Source organism: Mustela erminea, chromosome X (assembly GCF_009829155.1).
Source record: "Mustela erminea isolate mMusErm1 chromosome X, mMusErm1.Pri, whole genome shotgun sequence".
NCBI lineage: Eukaryota > Metazoa > Chordata > Mammalia > Carnivora > Mustelidae > Mustela > Mustela erminea.
Window position 1 is genome coordinate 12,600,522 of NC_045635.1, and position 16,293 is coordinate 12,616,814.

The window sequence follows — 16,293 nt, forward strand, 5'->3', positions numbered from 1 at the left end:
GTCTCCAAAAGAGAAAAATCTCCTGTAGTAACAACAAAAGAGCTCCTTTATTGTTTTTAAGTGTCCTTATTCTCATCCTATTTACATGCACCCATAGTTAGCCCACAGTGAAAGCACTCTGATGTAAGTGACTTTAGGAATCATAATCATCACAATCAAAAACTTCCATTTAAGCCAGACTACCCCTTTGTGATGTTAAAGTTTGTGCCCAGTGCTTAAGTCCCTCTCTCTATGAGGCCTATTCCAGCTTTTAAGATACCTTGTGGGCTTTTCATCTGGAGCTCTTGTGATCTCTAAGTTATAATTTTCACAAGTGGAACCCTAAAGTTCTTTAATATTTTTGTTTACCATAATTATGCATTTCACTTCTGCTCGGTTTGGTAGATGAATTTTCTGTAGCGTCTTACAAAATAACGCTGTATCACCTTTCAGCATGAAGTGAAAAATGTTAAAAGGCTAAAGACAACCACACTCAAAAAAATTAACTGAGCAGTTAAAAAATTTAAGTTAGCGTTGGGAAGCGGAAGCTCAGAAGTGAGCAAAAACTGTCCTCTCAAGCACATTCAGTGGGGCATCAGGAAGCAGACTAGAGATTGGTGCTGGTCCCACAATGATGACAATGATGTAAACATACCTGATGCACCTTTAAAATGCTTAATTCTTAGGATGCCTGGTGGTTCATTCTGTTAAGTGTCTGCCAGGTCATGATCCTGGGTCCTGACATGGAGTCCCACATCAGGCTTCCTGCTCAGTGGGGAGCCTGCTTCTCCCTCTCCCTCTGCGCTCTCTCTTTTTCAAATAAATAAAAATATTTTTTAAATAAATAAAAAAAATAGGGGCACCTGAGTGGCTCAGTGGGTTAAAGCCTCTGCCTTCGGCTCAGGTCATGATCTCAGGGTCCTGGGATCGAGCCCCACATTGGGCTCTCTGCTCAGCAGGGAGTCTGCTTCCCTTCCTCTCTCTCTGCCTGCCTCTCTGCCTACTTGTGATATCTGTCTGTCAAATAAATAAATAAAATCTTTAATAAATAAATAAATATAATATAATATAATATAGTGGTGGAGGAGGGGCTCCAAGATGGCAGACGAGTAGGAGACCTAAATTTTGTGTGGTCCCAGGAATTCAGCTAGATATTTATCAAACCATTCTGAACACCTACGAACTCAACAGGAAATCTAAGAGAAGAAGAGCATCAACTGTATGAACAGTGAGATACCACCTCACACCTGTCAGAATGGCTAAAATTAACAAGTCAGGAAATAACAGATGTTGGCGAGGATGTGGAGAAAGGTGAACCCTCCTACACTCTTGGTGGGAATGCAAGCTGGTGCAACCACTCTGGAAAACAGTATGGAAGCTCCTCAAAAAGTTGAAAATAGGGGCACGTGGGTGGCTCAGTGGGTTAAGCCTCTGCCTTCAGCTCAGGTCATGGTCTCAGGGTCCTGGGATCGAGCCCTGCATCAGGCTCTCTGCTCAGCAGGGAGCCTTTTTCCCTTCCTCTCTCTCTGCCTGCCTCTCTGCCTACTTGTGATCTCTGTCAAATAAATAAATAAAATCTTAAAAAAAAAAAAAATGTTGAAAATAAAGCTAGCCTATGACCCAGCAATCACACTACTGGGTATTTACCCCAAAGATACAAATGTAGTGATCCGAAGGGGCACGTGCACCTCAATGTTTATAGCAGCAATGTCCACAGTAGCCAAACCATGGAAAGAGCCAAGATATCCAGATGTCCAACAACAGACGAATGGATAAAGAAGATGTGGTGTATATATGTATATAATAGAATACTATGCAGCCATCAAAATCTTGCCATTTGCCATGATGTGGATGGAACTAGAGGGTATTATGCTGAGCAAAGTAAGTCAACCACAGAAAGACAACTATCATAGGATCTCAATGATATGAGGAATTTGAGAAACAAGGCAGAGGATCATGGGGGAAGGGAGGGAAAAATGAAACAAGATGAAACCAGAGAGGGAGACAAACCCTAAGAGACTCTTAATCTCAGGAAACAAACTGAGGGCTGCTGGAGGGGAGAGGAGGTGGGAGGGAGCGGGGTGATGGACATTGGGGAGGGTGTGTGCTATGGTGAGTGCTGTGAAGTGTGTAAGACTGATGATTCACAGACCTGTACCCCTGAAACAAATACATTACATGTTAATTAAAAATAAATAAAATACAGAAATAAATAAATAAATAGAATTTTTCAAATGGTTAATTCTAGGGATGCCTGGGTGGCTCAGTTGGTTAAATGTCTACTACATTCGGCTCAGGTCATGATCCCAGGGTCCTGGGACTGAGCCCAGCATCAGTTCCCTGCTCAGTGGGGAGCCTGTTTCTCTCTCTCACTCTGCCCCCCCGCCAAGCTACCTGTGTTTCTCTGAAATAAATAAATATATAAAAATTTTAAAGAAATAATAAAATGGATAATTCTAAAAAATAAAATAAAATAAAAAATGGTTAATTCTATGTTATGTGAATTCCACCTCAATGAATATAACATATGTAACATATATTTTTAGGTCCCATTACATTATGCCTGCCTGGGACGGTTTTCCTTTCCCCACCCCCGCCTCTTGGACTTGTTTAATTTTACTTTTAACTAAAAATAAACATGGTGACAAACTGAAAGCAGCTTGGGCAGCACACGTATCAGTGTTTGAGCTTCAGGTCACAGAACGACTCCTGTTTGACTCAAAAATCACTGTCACGTGTGCCCCGCCAGCCCTCTCGTACAGCACAGTGAAGGCTCAGTTACCCGGATCCTCGCTCACGGTCGGGACATTACCATATGCCAGACAAGACACAAACACGCTTTCTCCCTCTTGAGGTTGCTGGGAAAAGTTTAATCAGCTACAGAAATTTGTGAGAACCAAAGGCCACCTCTGGACTGAAGAGGAAAGTAGCCCCTTGGTTCTGGTCTATCATTAGATCCCCTTCGAGATTTTACATTTATGTTTGGTGGAAAACAGGGTGATTCTTTAAGAGTGTGGTGATTTCCTCAGACAGTTCCTTCATCCTGGTTTCAGTGACTTCAGAGCCTTTAAAAAGAAGAAGAAGAATATAAGTATTAACAATATCAGAAACTGAATAATGTAAGTCTTTCAAGTACCTCAAGCTAGTCTTTGCGCCATTTTGGTTTGCTCCTAAAGGTCTCCACGTTTGAAGCAAATTGAAATCGAGAAAGATATGCTTTCCCTGGGGAACATGAAGATCCTGCCACTAGGTGATATGAAGAGAGCTCATACTGGAGCCATTAACTCTTTACACATTTTCCAGAAGCTGCTGTCCCGTGAAAAGAGAGCTGCCCATCCACTTCGAGGCCTGCCATAACACTAGAGTTATCCCAGGCAGTATCAGGCTCTGAGTTTGAATTTAATAAACTTATCCAGGCTGCTATCCTCCCTCAGAAAGACTGAAAGAACCATGGGGGAAATGAGCTGCCCTCAGGAGCCCAGCCAGTCTCTGGCATTTCCCTCCAAAAAAATAAAATACCACTTTATTTCATACAAATCCAAAGAAATCTGCTTTTCCATGAATTACCTAAACCAGGGCTCAGCAAACTGCTTTTGTAAATGAAGTTTTATTGGGACACAGCCATGTCCATTCATTTACATACTGTCTACGCCAGCTTTCCCCCGATAATGGCAAAGGACAATAGTTGCAACAGAGACTGAACGGTCCCCAAATCCTAAAATATTTATGATTTGGCCCTTTACAGAACAAGTTTGCTGATCTATGACAACTCTAACCACTCTAGCCTCCGGATACACATTTAGAGGTGAGCTTACATATTTATTCCTGACCTCAGGTGCATTCCATTTTCCCCATGCTAACTTCGAGCTTTCTCGGATGCATTCCGGTTTCCCAAAAGCACGGTCAGCTGTCAGATCTGTCCTAACTATGCCTGGGGATCACCTATTTGCTACACGTGCCGGGCAAATAGGAGCATCCCTCGAGAGCGAAATCCTGCAGGGCAAGTCCTAAAACTCTCCCTTCTCCCCCAGGACAACAGCTTGTCTGGAAGACAAACAGAGAATACTAGAGACTTCCATCTTACCTTCACAGGCAGTCCTGATTATTCCAAGTCCTGTATTATTTTCAGCTTATTTCCAACTCGGCTATTCTTGGCTCTGAAAAGCTATCATCACTGGCATCGCTGTATCTATCACTAGATCAAAAAAGGAACTAATTTAGCAAGGTGTAAAAAACCCTGGACAATTATTCTATTTACAATTCCAAACATGTTCTGTAATTAATCTCCACTCAGAGAAAATGCTAAGGGATATTGTACTACCACTTTCTAGAAAGAGGTTAGTCCCACCACACACGGTGATCTTTTGTCAGAGGAGCTGATCACCTGCTTTCCTCTTAAGCTGGAAGTAACTTATTCAGAAAATTGATAAAAGCATTTCAATTTAGATTAAAATGTATAATCTTCTAAAGACCACCAGTGTAGACCAGCAGCATAAAAGTTTGCCATTCCAACAGACACTCTCATATACCTAAGGGTTTGAGAAATTATTTGCACAATTATGCTATTTTCACATCAGAAGCTTTATGGGATGCCCCCACTACCTCGAGACGCATGTAGTACTCAGAATAGGACCGATGGCTGACATACTACTGCCATGTTGGGATCCCTCAGAAGTACATTTTCTCCATGACAGAGCCCTGCAACTGTAGTTTTAACCTGAGCTATGGGCTCAGGTCAGGGGTTCTTCTTGCTTGGTTCCAAATAAATCAGCAAGTAGATCAACTCCACAGGAGTTCTACTGACCTATGGAGATGACATTGCCAGGAAGTGAGTGTTTTATGCCTGACCCATTCCTAGCCTTGACCAACTTTTTACTGATGGATAGCAGTAGAACTCTGAATTCCAGAACACGTGAAAATCCACTCTTTTTTTTTTTTAAGGAGGAAAGGGAACAACTGAAGAAACCCTCTGCTGACATGTTAGGAAGCGAATATTTACTCTAAACACACTGAGCGAGTATCAATAAATACGTCAGCAAGAATGTAAAAGACAACCTCACTCTCCTCCTTGACTTTTGGACAAAATACTGGAAAGGCTGTGGGGGCGGGGTTCGAGAATGGAGAGTAGATAGAAGAGGATTAAGAATTGGCATTAAAGACAAGATACGTTAAACACGAATCAACAGCTCCTCAAAACAAATCAAGTAGAAGATACCCCCTACTTAATTTTTAGAGCAGGAAAGTCACTTCTGTTACAAAAGGGTTTCCAAAAAAGAAAACACAGGAATAACTAAATTTTTTATATATATATATATATATATATATATATATATTTTTTTTTTTTTTTTAACTGCCCCCAAAACTTGATATGTCCTTCCTTATCCACGCATTCTCATTACACAAACGTCAATCCGTCCTGGTTCTGGGCAACATAAAGGGAATTGGAAGTTGCACTCAACTTCCTCGGGGAGAAGAAATGAGGGTCAGGGTGTTTTGGTGACTCACCCAGCACACAGCTCATTCAAGGTGGGGCCAGCATCCCCATCATGCCAACCCAGGCCACAAGCTCAAGTCTAAGCGGTGCTGAAATGTGCCAGCAGGCACCGGGGGGGCATATCCCCTGAGTGCACAAGCAAGAAGGCCAGAAGAGCCAAGGAGAGCCCATTCTCTCAGGCATCAGACGTTACACCTGCTTCCTTCCCGACCTCGGAGCTCAGGGAGGAAGAAGGTGGGCCCACACCCTCCCCCATACAACCCTGGTTGTACTGTTTATTAGCCACATGCGTCCGGACTGGTCACTTGACTGCTGAGAGTCTAGAAAAAAAAAAAACAGTAACAATACCTACAACCTCACCAAGATGGTATGAGGGCCAAAAGAGAATGTCTGAATGTACTCTGAAGACAATATAAAAATGTAAGCTGTTGCTGCTCACGAGTCTTACATATTCATGACACGGTATCTCTTAAAAAGTCATCGAAACATAAAGAAATCACAAAAACTGCCAATTGCATGATTTTCAGAATTGTTTCTTGTCCCAGGTCATTCCCTGCCCGTCTTACCCCGCAAACCTGGGGTGGGTCTGTTTCTAACCTGGCGGCTGTCCTTTCTGTCTGGCGCTGGCTGCCCCAAACTCTGATGACACCTCCAAATGGCACGAAAAGACTGGGCTTGAGTTTACTCATTTCTCAGGCAAATGAGCGGGTTTGCTGATTTTTCTTTCCTCTGTGCCAGGGGCCAGAAGTAGGACAATGAAGTAAACCACGGGGCTCAAGAACAGAATCATTAAAGCAGGCATTGCTGCTCAACGGCCTGATTTCAGGGTATCCACTCGCCAGCAAGCACCAAGCGCTAGAAGTAAAATGTGCCTTTTTTTTTTTTTAAGATTATCTTTATTTATTTGACAGACAGAGATCACAAGTGGGCAGAGAAGCAGGCGGAGAGAGAGGAGGAAGCAGGCTCCCCAATGAGCAGAGAGCCCGATGCGGAACTCGATCCCAGAACTCTGGGATCATGACCTGAGCGGAAGGCAGAGGCTTTAACCCACTGAGCCACCCAGGCGCCCCTAGAAATACAATGTGGATCACCATCACACACAGAACAGCAGTGGTTCCTACACATCCAATAAAATGTGAGCGCTACTCTGTGCTGCATGGGGCTTAGGGGTTCATTTTAGTTTCACACGGAACAAACTTTAAACAGTCATAAGATATACTTGTCTGAGTAGACTTTCACTTAATTCGCGACATCTCAGCTCCCTAAGACTAACCCTAAATCATCTTCTCTGGACAGACACGTGGGTGTGCGCACACACATTTCTCAGGGAAAATTATTAGTATTAATGTCTTACACGCGAATCTTTATGAAATGCCACAGAATACAGACCCACTGGTGTCTATCTTGATATATTTGGGGAGCGGACATGTTAAACCCGACTGACCAGTACGGTAGCCACAAGCCGCGGGACGCTATCTACCTTTAAATCAATTAAAACCGAATTGAACTGAAAATTCCATGCCTCGCTCACACATATTAAGGGGCAGTTCAAGCGCTCAATATGTTACCGCGTTGCTCGCTTCTTGCCCCAGATACACCAAAGAACTGGAAACCCGAGACCAGAATGGGGAGCTAGAGTTCATTAAGCAGGTAGAGTACAGTGCGGTTCCAAGAGTGAAAGCAGGTCACTGCTAGAGCAACAGTGGCAATGGCCCCAAGAAGGTCTGGCTGCATCCTTTTAAGCCTGTTTTCTGCCTTAAATTTGGCTTTGAAGGGTATGTTTGAGTGACAGCCGGTGGTTATATAACATTTTGGCTTCTGCGCATGCGCCTACCCATGATGCATGCCGTTATATTCGTATTTATTTATGTATTGTATATTTATGAGTTTCTAAGGAGCTTCTGCTGTGACCTCAAGGACAAGTTGCGCCTTCTCTGCGCATGCGCAGCTCTTGGAAGTCACCTGTGGCTTCTGAGCCAGCTCATGGCTAGGCCTTTCCCGCTCTCTTAGCCCTCAGAGGTGGCTCTGCAGGTGTTGCTGTGAATCCTTAAGGGTTGCTCCAAGGATGTGGCCAGCAACTGCTTTATTCCTTCTTCCTCAGACCCAACTAACTGCCCAACAAATAGTCACGTGGGGCTGGTGACTGTCCCATTGGGCAGTGCAGATTATAGAACATTTCCATCACTGGAAATGGATAACACTGGATAACACTGATTTTTAAAACAAATGAATAATGATTAAAAACAGCAACAACGACAAACCATAATCACCGTGCAATGGTTCTCCTTGCCACTCCCTAAAAAGATTTTTTTAAGGTCTGGCTATCTAGAGCTAGTTGAAATAATGGCAGTTGTCTCTCATGCATGCATATGCCTCCCCAAATAATAGAAGCACTCTTTTTTTTTAAGTTCATATATATATATACACATATATATACTTTTTTTTAAAAAGTAGGCTCCAAGACCAGTGTGGGGTCTGAACCCACAACCACAAGGTCAAGAGTCACATGCTCTACAGACTGAGCCTGCCACATGCCCCCTATATTATTTTTTATTACAGAAAATAAAAATCACCAGCAGCGACTCATGGGAATCTCTATCCTTACAACACTGGCTTGACTTTGGAGACTTGACTGCAACAATCTACGTGTGGTTCTTTGACAAACAAAAGGTTGCTTATAGTCATTCGTTTGTCAAAGATTCCTGGCTCCTAGTAAATATCCAATATAAGAAAATATATATTCCAAGGCACTAGGACAAGATTTAGTAATGCCTCACTTTTTAGGCCACCCCAGGGGCAGCCATTAAACCACTTCTTCTCCATTAACAGAAAGAGGTAGTTGGAATTTTTTAGAAAATTTTGATGGCCAGGGGCGCCTGGGTGGCTCAGTGGGTTAAAGCCTCTGCCTTCAGCTCAGGTCATGGTCCCAAGGTCCTGAGATCAAGCCCCGCATGGGGCTCTCTGCTCGGTGGGGAGCCTGCTTCCCTTCCTCTTTGCCTGCCTCTCTGCCTACTTGTGATCTCTGTCTGTCAAATAAATAAATAAATCTTTAAAAAAAAAAAAAAAAGAAAAGAAAAGAAAATTTTGATGGCCAGCTTAGGATTCCCAGCATGCATGAGTTCCTACAATACTTTGTATCAAAAATCGATTTCATGTAGAAAAAGCATGTTTTAAAACAGGTTGCCATGCACACAGTTTTCTCCAAAGCATTGTTACTGCTATACTTACTTCCTTTTCAAAGAGCCCCTGGAAGCCATAAAATGTAAGAGCAATGGAATAAAATCTTAGTATGCTTTGATGAGTTTTGCATTGAATAGTAATGGTAGAATTCGACCCCAGCAGGGCATTAAAAGCACAGTGGTCTCTATCAGTATTAACTCCATTCTCGGCCAGCACCCTGTATGTTATCAGCCTTGCAGTGAACCACCATCAATAAAGAGCACCTTTTAATCAACATTTAATCCCTAAGAGAAGGTGCACTCTAATGTGTTTTTTTAGCAGCACTTTACTGAAAGAAGTCTCAAGGCATGCAGCTGGTGACAAATAATGGGGGCAGGAGAAGAGGAGGTGGTGTTGTTTTAAAAGGTATTTAAAAAAACGTTAAAAAATATCTTTTTCCCCCCAGTTCACTTTTGCTTGAAATGTAACAAAGGGGAAAAAGTCATATTTTTCTAGCGGGTTAATATTTACAAAGCACCATCTCAACTATTCTTTGGAGCAGCACAAATGCATGAAGATCCCGAAGTTTGGGAGTAGAGACTTGGGAAAAATTACCCAGTTGGTAGCAAATCCAGAAACCAAATCCATAGCACCTGCTCTCCTCGTCCACACTGTCCCCAAAGAAACCAACTATTTGTACCTGTCAGGGAGCAAGAATTTCCTGTCCCCTTTAAGGTACTCCTCACTGGCCTAAGAATCCAAGTGACAGAGACAGATTAACAGAAGACAATTGGAGGGACTAAAGTTTCTCTTGAGGGTCTCGATTGCCTTCAACTCAAAACGGTCCATGTGCCAACGTAGCATATTTTGGAAGACCTGTCCCAAACCCCTTCAAACTTGAAATAATCTTTATGCTAAACTGGCCCATCTTGGGGTGGCCAACCCTTGGACCCTACACACTGTATATTGCAAGAATGGCCCTTGGCATCATCAACCATGCAGCCCGAAGTTTTAAAAAAAAAGATAGGCACGGTGATTCCAAGTTTAAAATAGCACTGGAAAACACACATCCAGGAGGAAAAGAGTATCTTACCTTCCTAGTCAAAGAGAAAGAGGTACCCAAGGGGGTAAGTATGCCTTAGAGGGAGAAATGCACACTCTACAGCCAAGAGAGAGGCCACGCCCACCTCCCATGCCCACTGTTAGGACGTAGCATCCTAAAAGGATACAGATTGGCATTCACCTCTCACTAAGCACTTCAGGAATGTGTATCAAGGGCCACAAAAGTGGTGTGAGCTAAGGCAAAGGCATTAAAAGCTTCTACGGAGATCCAGGGACTGTAAACTGTTCCCTACGGATTTGTATACATTTTACTCTCTAAGTCAAGGGAAGCCACTGAGAGTTTTAAACTCCAAAATAATGTAGGAAAAATGGATTGAGAAGAGGAAAGCTGGAGGCATAGAGACCAGTTAGGAAGCCTTTGTAGGAGACAAGAGATGAAGACCAGAACTAAGGTAAAATTAATAATAATAATTCCCAGTTAGGGGCACCTAGCTGGCTCAGTCAGTAGAGTGTGTGACTCTTGATCTCAGGGTTGTGAGTTCAGGCCCCACGTTATGTGTAGAGCTTCCTTTAAAAATAATAATTATTATTATTATTATTTCCATTTAATTTCCCACCGTAGACCAGACACTGTGCTAAGCGCTTTACATTTAGTATGAAACTTAATCTTCATTAAGTGGGTACCATGTCAAGTGGGCACCATTACCATGCCCCTTTTATAAAGAAACTGAGGCAGAAAAGAGCGAGGTCACAGAACAGTGATTATAACCATGAAAGGAGTCCTATATGGATATAAAGATGGGAAGGAAACACTAAAAAATGAGCCCAGTGTGTTAGGCTGGTGAGTTTACGGGTCCTTTTTTTCTATTTTCAAAATTTTCTGTCCTGTTACATTTAGAAGTCCACAGAACACAAAAATCTTCCCCAGATGGAAGCCAGTGTGTCACTTAGAAGGAAACCCAGAAGAGAGACTAGAGTCAATGGTGAATGAAAATGGGTGCCTTCTCTCCCCACCTGCTGCCAGGATTCACGGGTGAAAATGGGGAGATAAGGATAAGCATGGAGAGAATGGACGCAGATCCTAGGAGCACATGAGGGATCAAGAAATGGAAAGATCTGGTTCCGGGTGTGAACTTCCTTTTAGGGCCCTTTGATTATAAAGTAGTTTCAGCTTTTGAGTTTGGTCTGAAAAAGTCAAGCAAATCTAGGGAATCACTGAGTAATTTCCCTCCTGTTGTTTCTGTACCAGACCGCTTCCTGTTTTGCCAAAGAAGACGATTTGTGCACGAAAGATAGTATATGTTGGGTGGAGGCATGAAATCCAGAATCCTAAACCCGAGACTACGGCGCTGCTCAAATGTCTTAAGATGCTGGTCTTGTACTTCTTCTTCTTTAAGGTTTTGTTTATTTATTTGAGACAGAGAGTGAGAGAGGGGAAGCAGCAGGCAGAGAGAGAGGAAGGGAAGCAGGCTCCCCACTGAGCAGGGAGCCCGATGTGGGGCTCCATCCCAGGACCCCAGGATCATGACTCAAGCCGAAGGCAGATGCCCAACTGACTAAGCCACCCAGGCGCCCCTGGTGTTATACTTTAAAGACATGTTACCTCCAAGAGCTGCGTGTCTATGAACTGCTGACCGAGCCCCATCTAAGTTTTTGCTGTCCAACATGGAACGGGCACTGTGCAAGCACTGAGAGTTTTAGTCTGACCTGCCACGTGGGCGTGATAAATGGCAGCGTGACCCAAACTGGAAGCTGTTTCTCAACTTGGTAGGTAGGGAGTGAGCCTAATAGAGACCCACATGGGCAGGGCAGCCAGAGACCCACATGCTAGAAAATCACCTCTGGACCACTTTGGACTCCGATCTCTCTTCTGTTTCCAGTAGCTTAAAAATGCAATTCTGAACAGAGATGATGATATGCTTTGTTTCTAGATACTAAAGACCTCACAGTTACAAGCACCTTTGCACAGTCCTTTTAATATAAGTCCCCTAAAATTGCCTCCTTACAATCACATGAAACAGCCTCATCCCATTACATGATATGCCAGCAAACCAGGCAAATGCGCGGTCTCCTTTTGTACATGGGACAGATTATGTTTAGACGCAGAGGGGAGATCTCAACAGAATTACAATAATTTCCCATTGGATTTTTTTTTTCTAAAACTGGCTTATTAGACTTGCGCAAAAAAATAAAATAAAATAAAAGACTTAACACAGCAGGCATGAGGCTGCTATCATTAGAGGGCTTGCTTGGTTGGGGGGGAGAACCACCGAGGAACTTGGCTTTCAGAACGTGTTTCCATCACTAACTGATAAGGTCCTTTCACTGGGTGTAGGCTGGTGTGATTTATGGTGAAAGCTTGCTTTCCTTTTGACAGTCTGGAATCTGAGTGGTTCCCAGGTAGAGAATGCCTATGTAACCAGCCCTGATAAAAAAAACCCTACACTCTGAGTCTCAGAGAGGCTCCTCTGGGCACAGACATCACACCATGTTGCTGCATGTTCACTGCTGAAGGGAAGGTGAGCTCTGTGGGAGCTCTCATGGGAGGGAGGGGACATAGGAAACCTGCAAATGGGTTTCTCCACACCCCACTTCTATCTTTTTCTCTTACTGAGCCAGTTGTGTAGGCTTCCTCTGTCACGGAAGTGAGTTTTCACCACGAGTACAACTATATTCTGATTTCCTTCTAGTGAATCATCAAATATGTGTGCCGTCCTGCGGGGACCCCCAAAACGAAGGCTCACCAGCTGTAGATCCCAAAATAACATCCTCACTGCAACTTCCCAGGCGCTAAAAGATAACTAACTACTCTCCCCAGGGCAGAACGCAGAGGTTATAGTTCAGGTGTACTTGCTCAAAGCCCAAGATTTTTATATTCTGGGCTTTAAAGATGTCAGCTGCACATGTGCCATATAATTACATACCGTCAGCCAATTTCTGGGGAAGGAAGTCATTATGCTGGTGTACATATCCCTTGTTACATTTGTTTATGGTTGATTACAGACAGTAATCTTGTTTGACAGAAATACAGTAGCAACTCAGCTCACATTAGAGCCTGGCCATCGAAGCCCTCATTCATTTTCCATCGTTCAGTAACACCACGGGGCTGGGCAGAGAGGAGTTCAAGTGCAAGGTTCCTCTGGGACATGGGTGTCTGTGCCTGTGGTTAACTCACGGTCACCCTTCTTAGTTAGAAACTCCCCCCAGCAACCCCCGCTGCTGTGAGGTGTCAAAATTAGACTAGCGCATATCCATCCTTCCCTGCTTCCTACAGTTAGTACTTTAATGGGTTGTAAACAACCCCATGCGCTAGGGAGCCAGGGGGATCATGATAAATAAGGTGCCAGCTGCGCTTAAGAAATGCACCACTTTATGGCCGCTATGTAGGAATTCTCTGATGACCACGGAAGTCAGCTAGTCAGCTGTGACTCCCATACCCGCCTCAGAGTTCTGTTAAGAAGTCTTGCCTTCTCAAGATGCACTGAATCTTGCTCAGGAGTCACTAACAAGCAGCCCTTTTTCTCAAAAGCTGCTATAAGCTTTACCCAGAAACCACCATCCCCCCCGCGGGAAGCCGTGGCCCATCTAACACACAGGTGGGCAGTGCGCACAAATTAGAGAACGCTCGTTCTTAGCCGTTGCTTGCCAACAACCAGTTTGGCATGAACCCTTTCTCCCAGCCATCTAACTTCCTCTGCGGCCACCCTCCTCTTACATGCGAGCACCTGAAATAATGGTGGCTCTGCAGTGGCTGAGAAGGGGCACGGCACACATGCGACATGGGACCACACGTGGCATCCGCTGTAAGCCACGCAGCATCAGAACACGGGAAGCTCTCTTCATGTGCAATCTCATGCTGAACCATGCCATGTGAGCCTGGTAGTGTGCAGCTGCTCTGCCCAGGCAGGGAGGAGCCTGGGGACCCTCGAAGTCAGCTTGTCACCGCAGCCCAGGCTGCGGCTCCGCAGGGCACAGCTGGAAAACCAGAGCACTGGTTCAAGCGTGCAAGGAGTGATCCTCCATTCAGCGACACGCCAGACACGGAATATGGAAAGCTTCTCCCGTTTTGAAAACATGGGTATGAGAAATGAGGGACAGCTCTGAGCCTCTCTTAGCAAGTGATGTCACAGCGAAGCAGGCCTGTGTGACACGAGCACACGCACACACATCAGACACCGATCCTGGCAGCTCTCGATTGCAGCATCACGAGGGTCATTTGCTAGGATGAGGGTCAGCAAAGGTAATGATCTAAATGACATATATCCAGTCACTGGAGTAATAACCCTTCCTAATACCTCTATGATTCTGGCTAGTTCCAGCGACTTTTGAAGTTATTGCATCCAATACTTTTGCAGGAGAAGAAGTAAACATATGAATTCTCCCCAGACCAATATTTAAGTGTCAAGAAATGTTAGGGATTTTTTTAAATCTAATTTTAAAAATCGTCACATAATTAATCTGGAAGAATAGCAAAATATATTTTTTAAAAAGTTCAATAAAAATGGGCATAAGGTAGATAAGAGCTTGATTTATAGTAATGCTATGATAATGAAAAGGGTGCTAAGGGTTTAGAAGTAAGAGATGAAATCCTCAATGGAACAAAACAGAAATCCTTACAACAAATCCGAACTATTCAACTTGCTAACCACAGGGGTGGGGTGGCAGATGCAAATCCTACCTTACACACCACGCCAATTAGCAAGTACATGTAGGTCATAGATTTCAACCATGAAATTGAAACCATAAGAGTGCTAATAGAAAACAGAGGGGCTATTTTTATATAATATTTTTGATAGGAAAAGAAAGATGTTAGGCATGATACTAAAGGCAGAATCTGTAAAAATTAAAGATCTGACCACATAAACTTTAAAAATACATAAACAGGTGCACCTGGCTGGCTCAGTCAGGGCAGCAGGCAACTCTTGATTTCAGGGTTGTGAGTCTGAGCTCACATTGGGTTTAGAGATTACTGAAAAATAAAATCTTAGAAAAAAAAAACCCATAAATAAAGACTATATAAAGATTATATAAAGCCCTTCTTTAAAACTCCTCAGGGAAAATGAAAAGTATCATTAACAACTTAAAAGACAAACAAACCCACTTTGAAAAATTGTTTGCAACCTAACAAGGGATCCATGTCCTTTATATACAAAGAGCTTACCAATAAATAAGGAAAAGGATACAGTAACAAAAGGAAAAGTAGAGCAGAGGGTTTGAAGAGGCTAGTCCTAAAAAAGCAAATAAACATATAAAATATTTATGTATATTCATTCATCAGAGACTCAACAAAAGCAAATCCCACTTCGCACTTCTCGAAATGACACAAACTTCTACAGTAACACCCAGCATCAGCATGATTCGGAAAGCTGACGTATCCCTGCCTTGGATGTGAAGAAACCATTTTCATTCGGAGAAAAAAAAAAATCAGGATTGTTAAGAAAGAAAAAAATTACTCTTTATTTTTTAAAAAAGTCCTGTATGGCTATGAAATTTCACGAGAACCCTAAAATGTTGACGTGAGTGCAGCTGGAGTTGGCGCTGAGAGCAGTAAGCTGGTTACCTAGAGGACAGTTTGCATCCCTGTTGCAAGAAGGCGTGCAGATTCCCCGTTGCCGCAAGTAATAGGCCCAGGTACGGAGGGGAAGGCTTCATCGGCCTAGAAGAAAACTCAGGATGGAATTGGACACCAACAAAATAGGGGTGATCTGAAATGAGAATAATCATGATGTGACTGAAGCAGACAAACACAAGAGCTGCTTTAACGGTCTTATCTTTGAATAAGAAAACACATCAAACCGTGAGACAATTAACTTGTTAACCACCACTGACAGTCACCTTCCCCAACCCTCTTCATGGCAGAATCTCAGCCAGCAAAGCGCATCTCGCTTAATTAGAGATCTGGCATTTCATCTGAGCAAGGTATTAGAGGGAGCAAAATTAAGCGACATTTTTGAACGGCAAGATGAATTCTGCTTTGCCCAAAGTTGGTCTGGATTTCGAAAGCCCTTCATAGACGTTTGCTGGCTCCGTTTCCACGGTGCCCCTCACCCGAGAGGCTACCTGTAGGGAATCCCGTCTCTCAGCTGGCTTCCAGCCATTTCCTACGAGGTCGTTTCCCTTCCCAAGGGAAGAGTGCCCTGGGAAAGCAGCCAGTATGACCCCTCTTCTCGTCACACCTTTAGGTTGGATATTAATCAGAGCCAGCACCATGAAACTGAACTTGCACCCTTATTCCAGCCTCTGCCAACTGATCGCCTGTGAGGAAGAGTCCCAGAGCGATGAAGGGTGGGCCTTTCTGCATGGTAATGGTGGTTATGCTCCAGGTGGTTAAGAGGTCAAGATATTTTTATTTTCTTCCTTACACTTTTCCCTACCCTGTGAAGCTTTTCCATGAGCATATGTTGTTTACATTAATGGGGAGCAATTTGAGCAATTTTTAAATTGAGGGTTGTATAAAGCCCCTGCAGGAGCAATCCAAGCTCTCCAAGATGGAATAGGAACAGAAAAGTAGCTTTACCCAGCTACTTTTAAACACACAAATCCCCTTTTGGATTAGAAAACATTAAATGGGCAACATTTCCAAATCTGGGTAGAAATCT

General features: G+C 43.5%; 1 protein-coding gene across 3 annotated transcripts in view; it reads right to left on the bottom strand.

Moving 5' to 3' along the window:
• Positions 1-2,828: 2,828 nt before the first annotated feature.
• CTPS2 (CTP synthase 2) overlaps positions 2,829-16,293 on the bottom strand; it is a 97,881-nt gene continuing 84,416 nt past the window's right edge. For all 3 annotated transcript variants that reach the window (XM_032330185.1, XM_032330183.1, XM_032330184.1), the window contains exons 17-19: positions 15,255-15,399; positions 4,064-4,174; positions 2,829-3,044 (exon numbers count right to left, since the gene is read on the bottom strand). In XM_032330185.1, coding sequence (XP_032186076.1) covers positions 4,105-4,174; positions 15,255-15,399 — 215 coding nt within the window. In that variant the 3' untranslated portion in view covers positions 2,829-3,044; positions 4,064-4,104. The remainder of the gene's footprint in view (positions 3,045-4,063; positions 4,175-15,254; positions 15,400-16,293) is intronic.